At 37.1% G+C, this 19965-nt stretch overlaps 1 protein-coding gene across 3 annotated transcripts in view; it reads left to right on the top strand.

The window, feature by feature from the left end:
* LOC121300289 (KN motif and ankyrin repeat domain-containing protein 1-like) overlaps window positions 1–14609 on the top strand; it is a 35225-nt gene extending 20616 nt beyond the window's left edge. For 2 of the 3 annotated variants that reach the window (XM_041228816.1, XM_041228807.1), the window contains exons 3-12: window positions 1580–4249; window positions 6513–6734; window positions 7809–7917; window positions 8403–8597; window positions 9170–9257; window positions 10109–10328; window positions 11312–11454; window positions 12242–12442; window positions 12530–12628; window positions 13613–14609. In XM_041228816.1, coding sequence (XP_041084750.1) covers window positions 1580–4249; window positions 6513–6734; window positions 7809–7917; window positions 8403–8597; window positions 9170–9257; window positions 10109–10328; window positions 11312–11454; window positions 12242–12442; window positions 12530–12628; window positions 13613–13675 — 4010 coding nt within the window. In that variant the 3' untranslated portion in view covers window positions 13676–14609. Of the gene's footprint in view, window positions 1–545; window positions 655–1579; window positions 4250–6512; window positions 6735–7808; window positions 7918–8402; window positions 8598–9169; window positions 9258–10108; window positions 10329–11311; window positions 11455–12241; window positions 12443–12529; window positions 12629–13612 lie in introns of those variants that run through there. The other variant, XM_041228798.1, reaches the window with a different exon arrangement.
* Window positions 14610–19965: the final 5356 nt, after the last annotated feature.

Below are 19965 nucleotides of genomic sequence, written 5' to 3'. Positions count from 1 at the left end.
GGACATGCCTATTGTGAAACTGCATGCCAGGCACCATGCAAAACAAATGTTTTAATTACTAAAGCTTTCTGTACAGTGGTAATGATGTAGCTTGCTTTTTATGTTACTTTCTGAAAAACATTATCCATAGGACAATTATTATTTAACTTTTTTCTGTAACACATTACAATTACACAATTCACAAAAAATGCAAAGCATTAAAATCTTGGAATTGAAGTGTACGTGTGTGTGTGTAATATATATATATATATATATATATATATATATATATATATATATATATATATATATATATATATATATATATATATATATATATATATATATATATATATATAAATAGGATTATATAAATTTTAAGATCCACATAAAATTATAGAATAAGGGAGGTTTCAAAGCTTGCGAAGGGAAGTTTAGACGGGTTTCCATTCGGGTAGGAGAAGGAGCTGGCTGGAAGAATCCTGTGATTGGTGGAGGTACACAGCCTATGATCAACAGAGCTGCGCTTGGCTAAGTTTACACTAATAGTGAATTTTTCCCTTATGGGGTGAAGAATGAGAAAGCACAGGCAGAGTTTGATAGCGGCTTGCTTTCATTAGATGAAGCCAGTGTGGCGATCACTAGAGTCTGAAGGCCAGTGTTATAAGCAGCAAAGTAAGTGAGGCTTATTTTTTTATTTATTAATTTTTTTTAAATCCTGAAAAAAAAGTTCAGAAAGTGGTTGCTGTTTAAAATGTGTTTACTTGCAAGTTTTGTGGCATTGTTGTTTTATTTTATTTATTTTTTATTATTGATGGGAAAACTTTCACAAGCAGTTGAGATTAAATAGTACTTTCCGGGTACAGTAAAAGTTGGAACAACTGTTAACTTGTTTCTGTCTGTTAAGCGAGTGTAAAAGCTTCTCTAACTCGACACTCGCAGTCATTTTCTCTTTTTAGCTGAGGAATTTATATCCTGCTGCGAACTGGTCGGACTGCATATTTTAAGCATATGTTTTTGGAACGGAGGGAAATGTACACTAGCAAATCTTTTTATTTATTTATCTCTTTCTTTAGCTGCTTTTGATATGTTTTCACTCTTAGTTTAAATTGTGAACTGTGGCAGGAGGAACTATTTGAGAGTTTGTTTACCCGTCTGTTTGACTGTCTGGTTAAATGTGAGTTTTGTTCTTTTATAGTATATTAAAATACTGCATGTTAAAATATATATAATTGATTTTATTAATGATTTTGTTGATTTAGAATGTAATTATGGAGTTTATAACATATGATCTGCATTCACTTATTTTCTTTCTTTCTTTTGGATTAACAGAAAAAAATACCAGCATCACAATATTGTTTAGGAAGGCTCAAACACATTGCTGATTTACCATGATACCTGCAAAACCTACCAGAGGGATATATTATACTTTTTGGGGGGAAATAATAATTAAATAATCCAAACAGAATCATTCAATAAATAATTATTGTTTAGTGGTGTGTTTCTGTTCAAAATGTTTAAGTGGATGATGTTCTATTACTTTTGATTTAAACATTAGGTTTTGTAACTGATGTACTCATGTTGTGTTTTCTCCCCACAGAAAAAGAGGGATGTCTAAATGTGGAAGATGACAAGCACTCACCAGCCCCTTACTTTTTGGAAACTCCCTATGGTTATCAGCTAGACCTGGACTTTCTGAAATATGTTGATGATATTGAAAGGGGCAACACCATCAAAAAGTTAAACATCCAGAGAAAGCCTAAAGTGGCAAAATCTGTGACAACACCCAGGAGTGGTGGTGGGCAGACCTTTGAATGGACATCAACAGAGTCGTTGTCATCTTCATCAAACAGCGATGACTATAGGCAGTCCCCATCTTTCCTTGCCACAAGAAGCCAACCAAGTCTTCCTCCAGTGAGGGCAGCTGCTTTACATGAGGCCTCCCCAGCCTTTCTGAGTGTCCCTGAGGGCAAGCTCCTGCCACCTCCTTCCCCGAGGCTGCCCAGACACAACTTTCTTGTGGAGAAAACCTTGATGGAGACACGAAGACGGCTGGAGCAAGAGAGACTGCTAATGCAGCCCCCTGCCAACGAGACCCGCAGGCCTAGGCTTGCCAGTTTGGGGGGAATAGGATCGACCAGTTCGCCTTCTTCCTTTGCCGGATCTAGTGGGCACAATCAGATCTCCCCAAACCCCCAGCAGCACCTTAACAATGGGCATCAAGCCAATGGAGAATACAATCCATACTTCACCTCCTCCATAGGAAGCTCTATCCGTCACAGCCCAATGAGTTCGGGAATGACTACCCCAGTCACCAACGTTAGCCCCACACATTTGCAGCACATCCGGGAGCAGATGATGGTAGCGTTGAAGCGGCTAAAGGAACTCGAGGAACAGGTCAAGACTATTCCAATTCTGCAAGTAAAGATCTCAGTGCTACAGGAGGAGAAGAGACAGCTAACCCAGCAGATGAAAACCCCAAAACCATCCAATCAGAATACTGGCTGTGCTTTCAGAAAAAGATCCTACAGTGCTGGGAATGCTGATCACCTTGAACCGTTCTCCCAAACTAGAAAGGGAGGGGAGCTACATATTGATTCTGAGGATGAAATGGAAAGTCTAGGGCAGAGCTCTCAAAGAATAGAAGAGTTCAGGCAGCTCACAGCTGAAATGCAGGCTTTGGAGAGGAAGATTCAAGACAATAGCTATGACCAACAACCTGGCTTATCCCAAAATGTGGAGCAGCAATGCAGTGTGAAGGAACACAAATCTGTTGCTGTTGGGGCTGATGAGAACATGAATGACATTGTGATTTATCATAAATCATCTAAACAGTGTCAGGAGATAGCAGTGGGGACTGAGACTGAGACGAGGAGTGCTGGTGTTGGTGTAACAGAGGCTTTGCTGGGCATGACAACAGAAGCAGAAACAGAAATTGAGATGCAGAATCAGACCATTGATGTACTGAAAGACAGAATTTACAGGTTGGAGGTGCAGTTGAAAGAAACAACCCATGAAATGGAAATGAGCAAGTTGAAAATGGAGCTTCAGGCAGCGGGATCAAGAAAGAAAGCTGATAAGGGGTCAATGGCTCGACCAGTGGTTTGCAGCACCTCTGTAGAAGCATCGGTGCAGATGCAAAGCCAAGCAGTGGGAAACCATATTGATTTCGCCGATTCTTGTGTCGGCAGAGATTTGCAGATGTCTACTATTGGATTTACCTGCAGGCCAGAAATCCAGAATGCCGCTGTAGGCCCAGAAATACCCATGAACCGATGGATTGTCCGAGAAAGGGTGGAGACTCAAGATCAGTGTACCGGGCAGCAGGTTGTAATGTGTAGCAAGAATGTGGGAGTGGAATTGAGTGTTTGTGAAACTGGAGTGAATACAGAAGAAACTGTGGATAGTTTAGCCCTTTGCAAAACTAAGCTCAAACAAGCTAAAGAGTTTAAGTCAGTAGGATGTGGGGAATGTTCAGTGGATGTGACAGTTTGCCCTATAAAAGAGCTGGTGTCTCTAGGCACAAATACAGATTATGTAAAGAGAGTGGAGTTAGGTGTCATGGCCATACCTCAGACATCATCTCAACACACAAATACAGTAATAGATTCCATTAGCAAGTTTACCAACACAGAAACAGCAACTTTCATGAATTCTAGCACAAACACCATGTTAAGCACTTACGATAAGCAGACAAGTACAGTACCAACTGAGACTAGAACGGTTGCTGTGGGAGATGGTAGAGTGAAAGATGTTCATTCTGTTAAGATTCGCTCCATTGGGGTGGGTACCTTGGTCAGTGGTGATGCTATATTGGAAAAGCCATATGCAGTGAAGACCAAAGATTTTGGCGTAGGGCAGGTTAGTGTCAATGAAAACTTTTTGGTTGGTCTGAAAACACGCAACATTGCCTGTGGACCCTCAACTCAGGCATTTTCACCTGCCAACACCAGGAGTGTCGCATTGGGTGATGAGGGTGCTCCTGTAACAGGACAGATCCAGCCGTCTGAACCGGAAATAGCCTTTGGTTTGGACCACTATATTGAGCGGGTACAGAAACTTTTGCAAGAGCAGCAGATGCTTCTGGCTGAGAACTATAGTGAGCTTGAAGATACATTCGGGCAGCCTCATTCTCAGATTGGTTCCCTCAACAGCCAGTTAATGAACACATTATCATCTATAAACACAGTTATAAAATGTGCAAGCAATGAGGAATTAAGAAGCTTGGACATCTCGAAGCTCTGCCCTGATACTACAAGTGCCATAACAGGTGAGGTTACATTTTCTTAAAAAAATGTCCATGTGCATAATTGTTTGAAAGCTGTTTTTACATATACTTTTAAATTAGTACTTCATGGTTAGTTATGATTCCTTCAAACTTAATTGTGCAATTTGGTTGTGTAGATTTTTTAACCTAAGTGTTAGTGTGGCGTATGTTACATTCTCTCTAGGGTTTCCTAATGGTTGCATACACAGATACCTTCTCATTTCAAACCACCTTGCCATTACATCACTCCTGAAGGATCCTTACCGTCAAGATAAGGTAGAGCTGCTAGGGCAAAGAAATGTATATCTTAATGTCAATCTACAGTATTTACCTTTTTCAGAAGGAATCTGGTAGGGCAAAGAGAAATAATTAAACATGATTTAATCTCATATGAATTTCACAGAATCTGTAATGGGCTAGAGCAGAGTTCATTGATTTTTCCCATGAACCGCGCTGTACCAGCATGTTATTTATTCAACCAGCTGTAGAGTGCTTTAGATATTTTATGGTGATTTTTATAGCCCTAAAAACATATTTAGAACTGCAACAAACTGCCATTTTTAATTGAATTTTTTTTTGTTTTTCTTACTATCCCAAACAAACGGTCTCTTGCCAGTGTTCTATTTTTACTGTGTTGTTCATACCACTCTGCTGGAAACATAAAGGAGTAAATGTTGTGTCTAAAGAAGTACGTAATAGGATTTGACAGTTCTCTGACCCTGAAAAATGCATTGGGGCTTTGTAAATTTACCAACAGTTATCTAATTTCTTTTTATACCAGAAGCTTGGACTTTAAATGGAAAATGTTTGGTTGCTATTAAATGATAAATTATGCTGAATTATAAACCGTAATGAATCTCAATCCTCCTCCATCTACATTTTTGTGCATTAACCCAAACACAGTTTTCAACTGCAATGGGGGCTGTAGTTGCTAGTACAAGGTAGTAAAATGGATTTTAAAACACTAGTTCTCACTCTTTTATCACTTACTGTTGTAGGGTCTTTAATGACCTATAGAGCTAGAGTCTTGCTGCCTTTCATTTAAGTACTTTATGGTAGGACACACATTAAGAGTTATTGCTGGTGTTTTTATAAATCATCTAAAATTACTTTTGTGGGATGACTACAGTATGATGTGAAGGGGTGTTTTGAGAAGATAGAATCTGGTAATTAACATGGTTGCTTACTTGATGATCTCTCTTGACGTAGCCTATGTGGGAAGATGAAGGACTCTGTTTAATTGCAGTAGAGTCCTGAGTCTTTCACAAAACATGTGCGTTTTCATTATATTCTTGAACTTTTTTTTTTTTTTACTATCTGTGTCCAGGTTGAGAGTATAGCAATGGTTGTACTGTATTCCAAAATTACAAAAATAGGTTTTATGATAGCTACAGTCTAAGGAACGTCTTTTTTGGACTTGCTTCACGTTTGACTAAATAACTGGAAACATTCATTTACATCTTAAGAATAATGAAAGGTAACGCCGCATTTTAATCTGACAGTCAGAGATAGGAAAGTTATACTTTTGTACTTGCATTGGATCAAACTTGGACAGAAAAAAATGTCACCAGTTGCCACTTTGCTGATTTAACTGTTGTAAAATCACACAAATTATATCCCGTAAGGTATTAGCAGTTTTGCTTGCCAAATATTTAAATATTTCCAGATTTGTAATTCAAAGCACTTTTACTAGACCAGCTAGAAGTCCGTAGTGGCAGCAGAGACTTGGGTTTCCTTCCTTTTTTAAAAAAACTGTACGAAAACAAATCATATTAAACATTACAAATAAGGTTTAAGTTCTTTCTTCGGAGTTTGGTACAGTAGGTGTATTCACGCAAACTTAAAGAAAAACCTTTATCACAGTGGGCATCCATGGAAGCTACAGTATAATCTTAAGTAGGATACAAAGCCAGTGTAATGTTGCAATAAGATCTTAACTTTCACAAAGTACAGCAGCAACCTTTTTTACTCGTAACCATTCCTGATACAGGCATGCAGATATCCTTGTTTGAAGGCAGATGCCTTCCAAAAACAACTTAACCCATTTAATACTGATGGATGAAACAGTACTATGAAAGACTGGGTTAAAATGTTGGATACATATTGGATGAAGTGTAACCCCTAATTTAGAACTGAATGGTGAGTGGGTTAAGCATTTTATATAGAGAACTGCATTGAATAAGAGCAGCTGAAATCCAGTCTGAACTCTGCCATTGCAAATGAAAGAGAATGTGCATATCTCAATGTAGCATTTTGTGTCTGACAGATACCGATCAGTCTTTGCTCAGCAGCACTACCAACACATGTGTGTCCTCCCTGACGCAGTCGGTCATTCTCGAACAGAAGGTCGAGGCCACACAAGTGGAGCAAGTTACATCTGTGTCTACAGTGAACGAGTTAAACACTGGGTCCAAGACCTATTCACCCCCGGAGAATGTGACATCTCGAATGAGTCTGACGGATCAGCAAATGACTTCTGCCTTGCATGGTAATTGTTTAGTTTTCTGTTTTGTAATATATTTAAAATATGTATTTGAAAAATGCGCCCCATTCAGGGCTCTTGGATAAAATCAACAGTAATGTATTATGGTTGTTCATTGCACCCTGCAAGTCACTGTAGTATACTTGTTAGGTAATCGATAAAGCACAGCTCAGTGTTCTCTGTACAAACACGACATTGTTGTTTCCTCCACCGAGGGTGAATCACAGTAATATAATGGTTGTATTCAAACAAGCTGGGCACTGTGCGTCAACAGGTCTTGCTTCTACCAAGTAACAGTGGAGGCTGAGGTTGTTTTATGTCATGCTGTTTGGCGTGGATTGAATGGAATTCTGTTTATTCAGGGCAATACATCTTTGGGACACTTGCAGTTTCTTTAAAGAGTGATGGATTTTGGAAGAGCTTGTACTATAAAGGAGCAAGTTAAAATATTTTTAAGTTAGTTTAATAAGGTAAAAGTGGAAGTGTTTACAAAAGAATGGCCTGTCTGGACCAGGCGGAAGACTTTAATCATAATTAAAATAAACAAAGAAGAAATCTGGGCAGTGCACTTCCTTTCTGCCCACACACTTTATAGGTTAACACAGACTCATTCTGTATCCAAGTTACCACTGCATAGTTTAAGTTCGCCTGGGATTTTAAAAACAGATTATTTCTTCCAGTAATTAACCAACACATTTTTTTAAAATGTAAATATCTGAGTAGAAATAAAAAGCTAGGGAAAGTTAAGACAAACTCTTGCTTGGGTTAAAGTGAAAGCAGTTTATTTAAAGTTTGCAGAAACAAATGTTTGGATTGTGTTGTGAAACTGCTTGTAGTGTACATTTATTGCCCTTAAAATTTGTTAAGATCAGAATTGTGAGCCATGTTAAAATGTAGCAATGTACCTGATTTACAGTGTCTTTTGTTGTGTACTGGCACAAAAATGTGCTGCCTCCTTTTCAGCCCAGGGTCATCGATTGCGCAGTGATGTAGCAAGATATCCTTCCATTAAAGCAGCATTGTTATAGTGTACATTTCAATTCCAGTCCAATGTATATCTTAATATAAATATCATTACAGGGCAGTCTTGCAGTCCAAATACTCTGAAGTCTATTATGAAGAAGAAAGATGGCAGACAAGGCTCAAATGGCACAAAGAAGAACTTGCAGTTTGTAGGTGTAAATGGAGGGTAAGTTTTAAAAGTGCAACACAGGGCAGAAAATACATTGAAATGTCCATAAAATAAAATAAAACACACAATCTTGCACTAATGTATGAATTATGTACCTCCCAAAGGAATTGTGTAATAACCCGACTTGGAATATCAATGATATGCATGTGTGGGGAGGGGGGTATACAGGATTGGTTATAATGTGATGGCAAATAAACTTCTGCAAGAGAAAACTGCTACAATTTGTAACAGCTGTTTATAGCTGGCTAATGGCAACAATTAAAAACAATCTCTACGTTGGGCAGCTTTGTAGAGCTTTAGGAATGATATTGATTGTAGATGGATTCATGTTTTGTTAAAAATGTTCATAAATGGTTTTCAATGTGTTTAAGTTCTGTTTACACTTTGAAAAGGAAATGCTTCTTTAGATAGACTTAGAAGTAGAATTTGATCTGCTCAACTCTACACCCTGATGTGACCACTCATTTTGTTCTGTTGTCCAGGTATGAGACCACATCAAGTGACGACTCAAGTTCAGAGGAAAGCAGCTCGTCGGAGTCGGAGGATGAGTGTGAAAGGAATGAGTGTTTGAAGGAAGGGGTGGCTGGGAGAGCTGAGGAGTTTTGCAATGAAGGTGCGATGAAAGTCAAAGGCAAGGCTGAAGAGGGAGATGCTGAGAAGGTGGAGATTAGAGAGAGGTAGTTGGAAATGTTTCTAAAAATTGAAATATTAATCTCTTCGTAACTTAAGGGCCATAAGAAGACAAAGTACCCAAGCCTGTATTTGTAATGTACACTTAAAAGAACAAAGTTACTCAGTGCTGTTTGCTTTATTTTTTATATATATATATATATATATATATATATATATATATATATATATATATATATATATATATATATATAAAATTACACCCCATGTGTTTTACTATGGAGTATCTAAGAAGTTCAAGAAAACAGATCTCGTCTGAATTTGGATTCCTAAATAAAATCCATTCTCAAATAAAAAAGGACAGTCAAACTGATTCGAGTAAAATTCAGTATTGTTGCATATGCTGGTTGTTCACATGCAAATTTGAAATTGCCGTTTTTGTGTTGCACATTTGCTGACAAGCATCTTTTTAAAAAAAGAAAGAAAAGAAAAAAGCCATTTTTGTATTGAAGCAGCTTTTTTTCTACCACAGCTCTCAAGATATTCCCAGTATGTCCTATAACATACATACAAAGCTATGCGTTACCTCAGCAATGTGTTGGTATTTTCTTTACCTCAGGTATGAGCTGAGTGAGAAGATGTTGGCAGCATGTAATGTGTTGAAAAATCACCTGAATGACTCCAAGGTTTTGACTAACAAAGATGTGGTAAGCAAAATCCTCTCATACTCGCTCACTCATTCGCGTACAAACACAAGTCCTCATTTTTTCAGGTTGTGATATAATTAAACTTAATCCAAGATTTATATTTGAAACTTGAGTCCTGATTTTATAAAATAAACACAACCCTCCCAGTGGAGGATGTATATGTGTTTTGTTTTATTATAATTAGGAACAAATTGGAATTCATTTCCCCATTTTAAACTATCCCCACTGTAGCTCTAACCCTTGTCACCATAGCCTGTCCACCTTAAACCACATTTACAAGGCCAACAATGATGAATGTTTAATGAAAGCTGGATTTTTTTTTTTTCTTCAGACCGCTTTCATACTGTGTTGTGAAGTTCTACAGTTGATCTAAAAAACACTTTGAACAAGTTGTTTCATTCTTCATAAAAACAAAAAAAGCACATTAAGCTGTAACACCCCCTTTACTTCCTGGCCTGATTCAGTATTTCAGTAGTTAATTCAATCTGCAAAAATTCACTGGCAAACCTCACCCAATTGAAGTGTAGCATGGGGCCAGGGTTGGGTTTAATTCCTTTTTTCAATTGCTATTCCATTTCGAATTCTTTTTTTTCAAATCAATTCCTAATTCCCAATTATAATCATTGGCAAACCTAAGAAAACAGATTTAAAAAAAAAAACAAACCCTGGAGTTAAAATCCCTATGCACCAGAAGGTGAACAAAGAAAAAAACTAAATAAGTATTTAACCAGAGATTGCGTGGCCTATAAACTGCCATTACTGCTAGAAACTGATCTGTAAACAGTGCTATTTCTGTATTATTGTACCATGACCTGTGTTTTCATGAAAATTGTTTGCTGCTGTTTCACCAGAGAGCTTGTCTGAACACGATTCAGCACGAGTGGTTTCGTGTCTCCAGTCAGAAGTCTGCAGTCCCGGCTATGGTGGAAGATTCTCTTTCTGCCTTCAGAGAGGTGTCTGATGCAGTCCTGCGGCACATAGTCAACATGGCAGATGGCAATGGAAACACAGCCCTCCATTACAGTGTGTCTCACTCCAATTTTGATATTGTCAGGCTGCTTTTAGATGCAGGTTTGTCTTTTTTTTTTTATTTAAACTTAAACAAGTGTTTACAGCAGATTTATAGCCCTTTCCTCCCATTCTGCAGAAAATCTAGAGGTGGTTGGCTGGCACTTGCAAAGGGGCTTCCTACTATTGTCATGGCTGATAGATACATATGATCTAGTGGGAGTTGCTGGGTTCAAACAACAATTGGTTATTCCTGGCATCGGATGAGTGCTGTTTTCATGGCCTGAGTTGGCACTTGTCTGCATGCTTGCCACATTTTGTTGCTGTCAGAATATTCCTAACACAGAAATATTGTGTGTTAGGAGTATTCAGACATAGCTACAGATGTGTATTTACAACAGCTACTGATCTAATCCATGCAGTTATCCCAGGATCTTAACCATACGTTGAGACATGTATTATGAAGGTGTTTTTAACCAAGGTGTTAAAACTACTTTTCCTATCCCTGGTCTCTTGTGTTGATCTTTCGGTGCTTTGCTTGTTGTTGGTTTATATATGTGTGTGTGTGTGTGTGTGTATATACACACACACACACACACACACACTTTTAAGTTAAGCTGTGTTGTTGATATAAATGACATATGTAACCCCTATGTTTTTAAACATGCTTTTCAATACAAAGTCCCAAATAACCTTTCACACGTTTCACATTAAAATTGTTTTTAACAGAGCTTCTGTGGAGGATTGCATTAAGTTGGTGTCTAGTATATGCTGAGCCAAATGTGATGAAGTGCAGGCACTCCTGAGAGAATGGCTCATTGTTTTGTTCCTTGTTCCACAGTGGTCATTGCCACTCATAGCTTAAATACAGATCCATTGTGCACAAGAAGCTGGTTAATTGTAGTCTTACTCATTATGGCATGTTCAGCCCCATATACACTCTCAGCAATAGATGTCATCTCAAGTGTTCACTGTCCAATAAGTGTTATTTTACCCTTGACAAGCGCTATTTTCAGACCAAACTGATTGTAATGGTTTCATTGCAGATGTCTGTAATGTAAATCAGCAGAACAAAGCTGGGTATACTCCCATTATGCTGGCTGCTCTTGCAGCAGTCGAGGCAGAAAAAGACATGCGGATAGTAGAGGAACTCTTCAGCAAAGGGGATGTGAATGCTAAAGCCAGCCAGGTCTGTATTACATTAACAAGTGCAGTACTGTGTAATAAAACATGGGATTTTGTGGCATGTATCCTGTTGTAGGATTTTCACTTGGTGCATTTTAGGCATTAGTCAGTGTCATATGCTCTGAACATGTTACATTAATCCAGCCATCACTTCTATGTAATCATGTAACCACCATAGTGTGAGTATGTGTAGAGACTGTAAAAAACATGGAACTGTAGGATTGCTCAGTGGCTTTTAAAACATGAACAAAATAAGTTATGCAATGCCGATTTTATAAAGTAAAATAGGTAGTATTGTTTGAATGTTTTATTTTCTGCAAAGCTCAATTATTTTGAATTTCATGCAGTAGTGCTTTTATTGTGTCAAATATCCTATTGTGCCATGCCATTTGAATTAAATGAAAGTGCATTCGGTGTGTATTTGATCAGATGACTGCTGTTTAACCAGAAGACACATGATGGTTCTTGGTAAGGTAACACATCTGGGAAGAAGTAAAAGCACTGCTGCCCCCTGCTTGACACATTTGTGACTTGCAGAAGGGAGCATTCCAAACTCGAGTAACACTGAGACCACAGAATTCTTTCAAAACAAGTAGTTTAGTTGAGAAAGTTAAGCTCACCCTGTGCTTTGGGGGGTTGGGGGGGGGGGGGAATTGCTGGCATTACCCTGTCTGCTGCAAAATGAACTGAATATTTCTCATTATTTCACCAACTATAAACAGTGCAGGTGTAATATACACAAGGATGTACAATTACAATGTATCTTTATTCAATTTTAATTTTTTTTTAAGGCTGGCCAAACCGCACTTATGTTAGCAGTGAGCCATGGGCGAATGGACATGGTGAAAGCTCTGTTGGCATGTTCCGCTGATGTCAATATTCAGGATGATGAGGGGTCCACAGCTGTGATGTGCGCCAGTGAACATGGTCATGTGGAGATAGTAAAACTCCTGCTGTCTCAGCCTGGATGTGATGCTACATTGACTGACAGTGTAAGTTACCACTGAAAAGAAAACTAATATTCCTTTTATAGGTATTTAAAGCAATATTTACTTAAACGTTTCTTTTTAATCTTTCAGGATGAGAGTACTGCATTATCGATAGCTATGGAGGCTGGGCACAAGGACATTGCAGTTCTTCTTTATGCTCATATAAACTTTTCCAAAGCCCAGTCACCAGTGAGTACTGTATATATTGCTCATATGACATACAATATTTATCTGGCTTTCAAAAAACAAAACGGCTATCATTAGAAAAGAGCAGTGACACTTTTCAAATAAAAAGTAACTTTTGATGTACAGAGATTACATATGATTACTGGAAAGTGTGGTTAAACCTTACATTAAACTATTTTATATAGCACCTTTCATAGTGGACCACCATGGCAAAGTGCTTTACAAGATAGTGAGGAACAATGCATAATACATTAAAATACAAAAATGCACTGAAGTACAGGGTATAGTACAATAAATAAATAGTAAAAAAAATGTTTACTTTTCTAATGATATCACTATGTAACACAATTTTTGTTCCTGGGTAGTAAGAGTTATTTCCTAATTGCTTATGCCTCAAAAGTATAGAACATGGCTATTATTCCCCACAAACTTTGCTTTTGTGACCAGGACAGTGATATTTCAAAATATCACTATTTCCAATGGGAAAATGGGAAAATGTGTGTCTTTTCGTTCACATAAAGTCAGAAAAACACAACATATGAATCCAAATTAACATGTATTTATACTAAAGTAATACAAAAATGACTACAAAAGATTTAGAAGCGAGTAGTGTTTCAAGATTTTACGATTATACTGTAAATACTACTCACTTGTTGTCATATGTTGTGTTTTTCTGACTTTATGTGAACGAAAAGACACACATTTTCCCATTTTCCCATTGGAAATAGTGATATTTTGAAATATCACTGTCCTGGTCACAAAAGCAAAGTTTGTGGGGAATAATAGCCATGTTCTATACTTTTGAGGCATAAGCAATTAGGAAATAACACTTACTACCCAGGAACAAAAAAAAAAGTTTTTTGTTACACAGTGTGTTCTAACAGTAACTGGTACTTTGGCCACCTGGTGGCTAATTATTGTAACTGCTGTATTTTCTTAATGTCATGTAAAGTTTGCTCATAATTTTTGTTTTCTGTCTTTTCTTAGGGCACACCGAGGCTTGGAAGGAAAACGTCTCCTAGCCCAACACGAAGAAGCATGTTTGATTAATATTCCAAACTTGTCAACCCCCCACCCCACTCCCCACTCCCCAAGCTGCTATTGGTTCTTGTTAACTTGGACAGATACTGAATGTAGAATATGATAAAAAAAAAAAAAAAAAAAAAAAAAGTGCCTGAGCTCACCAGCTTATTTTAGCAATAAAAATATAAATAATAAAATGATTTATTGGCAGTAATAAGCAGTTAAACTGGAAGACATTACTCAGCAGTTAATAGCTTTGTGGCTTGGTAATTAAAGTATTCAGGAATGCTGCTTTCGTTTTTTCAGTCAGGTCTCTTCCGATCTCTTCCACATTTTAATCTGCCGTTAATGTTATCTTCTTTGTAATCTATGCATTATGTAATCTGCTAGTACAGGTTCTGTTATTCTCAAACAAGCCATATTGTCAATGGCATATTTATATTGTTAATCTTGCTTTGCATTTATTTTTTTTGCTGGGTTTTTTGTCATTAACCCTTTGACCTCATTTGAAATCATTTTAGCATAATCCTGGGGAAAGATGAACAGGGAAGGTTAAATAAATCAAAGTGACCCATTTGCTTGGTCCAAATTTATTATATAGAAAGATATCTCAGAATGCATATAATGTATAACTTTTATATAAAGATCATTTGTATCTATTTAAAAATGGAGTCTCAGTATTTTCAAACTATTAACCCAATTAATACAACATTTACATGAAGTTTCATATTTACAATCGACCTATAGTTTCATTTCTATAAATATTGTATTTGTCATTGTGTATATATGAATATATATTATGGCATTTTTAGTGCTACATTTGTAATCACTTCTGTCTTATGTAAGCTTGTCTTATGTACATTTATGTCCCAGTGTAGCTAAGGTACTTTAGTTGTGTCCTGTATTTTTAATGTTTGAAGTGCCTTAGACTTGCCATATTTCAGAATAAACTGCTTTGTGCTAATTTGTGGCTTGTTCTCTCATGTTCATTTTACACCCCCAGAGCAGGATTTCTGCTCAACAGACCAGCCACATACTGTACATACCCTTGAACTTAGTGCAGTCTGGCTCTAGCTGGGTTTGTAATATTCTATTTAAGTTTTGATCATCAAATTAGTTTTGATTTCCCATCCAAATGGCAACCATCCAAGCTGTATTCAGGGGAGTAATGCATTGACAGGGGTGTGCAAGACAAACTTTCCCTTGCGATAATCTATTTTTTCTTTTGATTTTTAGTGTTACTAACCTTTTTGCCATTTACTCTCTCTCTCTCTCTCTCTCTCTCTCTCTCTCCTCTCTCTCTCTATATATATATATATATATATATATATATATATATATATATATATATATATATATATATATATATATATATATATAGTAACAGAAGCGATATTAGTTATTTATTGGACATGCACAATCCATCGATTTATGAAACCTATTAAAACATGAAGATTGTCAAATAGCGATAGAAATGAAATGCTTGTATGAGATTCTGTATAGTTTTAAATAAAATACAGACAATATCATGGCAATGTGTGTGTTAATTCATTTATATATTTATTTTTCAGTGAGAGGAGTGCAGAGAAAGGATGTTTCCTCTAGATGTTGAAAACCTAATTGTGCTATTGGTAATGTTCTTAATGATAATGATAATTCCTATTGTAATCAGGTTAAGTTGACATACTGTTTTACTTGTTCATCTACGGCTACTGTAACTAAACCCAGGTCAGGTAATTAATGCCTGCTCAGCTAAAAAACATGATGATGAGCTTAACCAACTTTTAGTTGATTCGCATCCTGATTTTATAGGTCTCACTGAAACTTGGTTTGATCAATCTAGTGATGCCTATATGTAAAATTCTCACCTCAGATTATGACATTATGCACTCAGGTAGAATTGCTAAGAAAGGTGGTGGAGTAGCTATAATCTATAAACACTGGCACTGTCAAAATTTGGCTGAAGCTTTATTGTTTTCAATATAAATTGAGCATTCTCTTTCAATGAGAATTATGATTGTGTATAGACCTCCTGGTGCTCTAACGAATTTCGTACGAGAGTTCTTCAAAAATTGTTTTTTTGGCTCCTTGGACAATGAACTATCCTAATTTACCAATGATGGGTGATTTAAATATTTGGTTGGATGAAAATTTTTTTTTTAACAGAAATGTAACTATTGGGATTTCACCAATCTGAGGCAAGTTCAACAAACAGGGTCATTCTTTGGACTTCATTTTTTTTCTACAGGCTTTCCAGCAAAGGTGTCATCTATTATCCCTTTACACCTGACTGATCACTACTGTGAACTTTTAAAAAAAAATGTTCCTATGGCCATGTCTCAGACAGCTAAAGAGGAAAACACTATGCAGACCTAAAAGACTGTAGACCAGACTATTTTTTAATGAAGTTTTAATTAAGAATATTCAGTAGCTTGTTGACCATGGGATCGTACTTGACCGCCTGGAAAACCGCTTTGGTATTACTGGTCTAGCTTTGTCTAAGTCTTTTCTTACCAACCATACCAGCAGGCTGTCAATACGGACCAATGTGTCACCACTGTCATTATTCAAATATGGGGTCCCTCAAGGAGCCACTCTTTCTCCCACTTATTCAGTCTTTACATAGATCCCCTGGGGGAGATCACGGAGGTATGTGGACTCCAGTACCACCAGTATGGTGATGACATACAGCTGAATGTGTGTGTCTTGGGCAATGTTGAGGACATGACTGGACTGGAGTGCTGCCTGTCAAAGGTGGATACCTGGCTTAGTTTAAACTGGTTGAAACTAAACCCTTCAAAAACAGGTTTTATTATTGGGATTGACAATGACTCTCAAGAAGCTTGAGAATAGCTTTACCCTTCCGAAAATTAATGGAACTAGACCTATTGGAGTTACTAAAGCAAGGAACTTGGGAGTGATTATCAGTAATCACCTTTCATTTATCTCCAAAATTAATCAGGTAGTTAGTTCTACTTTTCTCTTGAGTAATTTAAGTTATTAAACCATTTCTGCAAGATTCCCTTTTTTGGACAGTTGTGCAAACACTTTTAAGCCCTACGCTGAACTACTGCAACTCCCTTTATTCAGGCCTTCTTGTGTTCCAGCTTAGTAGACTTCAGAGGAAATCTGGGACTCTGCTGCACTCCCACATCACTCCGGTTCTGAAAGAGCTATATTGGCTCCCAGTCTGTGAGAGAATAGATTTTAAGATCCTTTTCACTGTTTATAAAGCATTAAATGGAGTTAGATAAGCCTAACTTCAGGAATTTACATTTGAATATCCCCTCCATATTTTTTCTCCTCTTTCAGGCCAGAGCAGCTCATTTATGGAGTTTGGTGTCAGTGGAAATTAGAACCAAACCTCTTCTATTCTTTTTAAGTTTAGAAAGCAATTAAAAACTTTGTTCATCAAAGCACATTTGTGTAACTTTAGAGATGCTAGAATGGCTTCAATAATTGAATTGAATACTTGAAATACTATTTACGATGTACTGTACTGTATGTTTTTATATTATTTATGGTTTACTATGTTGTCTCCACCCCAGCTCCTGCAGCAGTGTTCCAGTTAGCCACCATGAGACTACATGTTAAAATGTTGTACACTGTTTAAAAAAATGTAATACAAATAAACAAAAGAAGAAAAAAAAACACATTTTGTCTTTGCAGAATTTGATGGAGCCTACTGTAAATATTGCATGCATTTTGGTAGAAAAACAGTTCAAAATACACAGAAACTTGACTGGTTATACACAAGTCCTTTAAAAATCCGGGGCTCAGCAAGTACAAAACTGAAAGAACATCAAGATAAATCAGATTTCCACAATGCAGAAGTAATAGTTGGCAATGATTTCATACCTGTGATGTAACAAACTAAAACACCTGTACATCAGAAGTTGGATTCATCTTCTAGAGAAAGAGTGGGGTGAAAAAAACAAGCAGAAGCATTTTTATGTTTGAATAACTCCCAAGTATTATAATTGTACTCTTAGTATGTTACTTAAATTTACTAGCAAATGCATTCCAAACCGCACGGAAAGGAACATTTCTTTAAAGCATGTTATACATGTTGAGGTGAGGTGGGGTCACAGGGAACCTTTTGTGTATTTGTGCAACAAGGAGAAGGCAAGTAGATTTTTTTAGCATTTTGCCCTTTGCACAACTTTCATTTGTCAAAAATTGAATATGGAGACTATTTTACTGGCTTGTTAAAAATGAATTATGCTTCTATAGTACCTCAATTGGTTGCTGCAAAACAGAGGACACAGACTAAACAGAGGAGCAGTTTTCAGGAGGCAGAATGTTGACTGGTAAAGCAGCAGTCACGGCTACACAGCAATTTCCATATAAACCTATAACGATCACTCTTTTAGAAAAAAAAACAGCACCTGTAATCCTCTCAGGGAGACTGCAATGACTGGACCTGGCATATGCTGCTCCGTGCTTGGAGTTTGTCAGTATTCAGCTGGTCTAGTTCAAGAGACTTGATGCTGGGGGAGTAGCTGGGAAACTGGCTCAAACAAAGCCCATTGAAATAAACAGTAAAGTTTAAGTCATCTGTTTTGTGGTGCCCCCTCTCCCCAGGGCTACTGTTTGACTACACCACCCCTTAATTATACCAGGTGTAAGGAGAGCTCCGAATTGAAATATCTTTCATATATTGTGACCCCTGCTTGAGTCCCTTTCAACCAAATGAAAGAGGAAAATGTGCATATGGTTTAAACCTTACCCAACATAGGCAAGGTATCATTTATTTAAATAAAATTGACAATAGAAAAATGTCTGCTTTTTAAATACATGTCTCTTTGCCAATAACAGCAGTTATATGCTGCAGTAGGTTCAAATCTAAAAGAAAGCAAGAATGGGTTGATGAAACAATTCAGGACAGCCTCTCCCATATACCACCAGCACCTGGAGAAGAAAGAAATACAAAATAAGTGTTTCAATACAAAATAAACAAAACCAACCAGTAATTAATAAGCCAAATGCCAACAAATCTTAAATGTGCTCAAAACCAAATAACGTAATGAATAACTTCAACACCACACACCAGGGGGCAGTGTGATCTGGGGGAGGCTGAAAACAACTCCACAAAACACAGTAAATATTCGTCGTTACAATTCTCTTTTTAACCCAAAACGTTTCACTCAGACTTGTTTGCTTACAATCTTTTATTAATTAAACTTATATAAAATGCCACATATATTCTGTTCTGGTTGTTAGAACCAAACCGGGGGGGGGGGGGGGGAGAAAACTAAAAAGGACACGATTCAATATAAGCAGAACTCAACAGAAGCAAGGCAATGACCAACATTATAAAAACAAACAAATGTGCGTGACCACAATTCAGACAAGACATCAACTACGTTAATTTTATCATTTATTAAAAACAAATCAACTGTCTAAAATAATTAAAAACAAAACACACTTTACCCCGGGTGAACCAGACTGATCAAATCGTCTCTCGTTTCACTGTTCACCTTACCAAATACCGATAAAAACACTTAAAACAGGGGAGATCGGCACACAACAAAAAGGTAGAAAGACCGAGTTTTATTTTTACTGGAGACAGGAAACAGTTCCGCCAAGTTCCATTGCAGCTCTTATGTGCAGGTGCGCAAATTGTTGGGAACGGCGCAGTTTTAATTCAATCATTACTTAATTAGCAAAACGATCTCACCTGCAACAGTTTGTTGTCTGCTTAACTAAATTAGTGTATTTGCTATCTGCCCTGATTCATATATCTTTTGGGTGCCCAGTAACAGCTAATAAATATGAATTCTAATTCCTAACTCTGCCTGGTCATCGGCTCAGGAGAGTAGTTGCGGGACTTTCTAGCAATGAGCTACGAAATTTCTTCTTATAACAAATATCTTATAACAAATATGTATATATATATAACATATATATATATATATATATATATATATATATATATATATATATATATATATATCTATATATATATATATAACCTGCATAGACATTTGTAGATTTGGTCCAGACAGTGTTTATAGTGTTATTAAAAAAATAAATAAAACAATACAGAAACTGCTTGCAACTCGATAGATTGTCCGTAATATATAAGGTTTGTATGCACCAGTCAGTCCCTAATCTTTAGTCTGTCGGTGGATTTGGCTGGTCACAGCCAACTGCAGGGTGGAAGGAGGAGGCATTTGCTCCCTAACGGCTCCCACGCGAACCTGGAATGCTGTGACCAATCGCGCCAAAACGTTCAGACATTTTCAAACTGGTGCTGCTTGCAAATAAAAGGAAAGCTTGTTTCATTGGTATATTGCAACAATACATCGCAGCAC

Source organism: Polyodon spathula, chromosome 2 (assembly GCF_017654505.1).
Source record: "Polyodon spathula isolate WHYD16114869_AA chromosome 2, ASM1765450v1, whole genome shotgun sequence".
Taxonomy (NCBI): domain Eukaryota; kingdom Metazoa; phylum Chordata; class Actinopteri; order Acipenseriformes; family Polyodontidae; genus Polyodon; species Polyodon spathula.
This window is presented reverse-complemented; position numbering and strand designations above follow the sequence as displayed.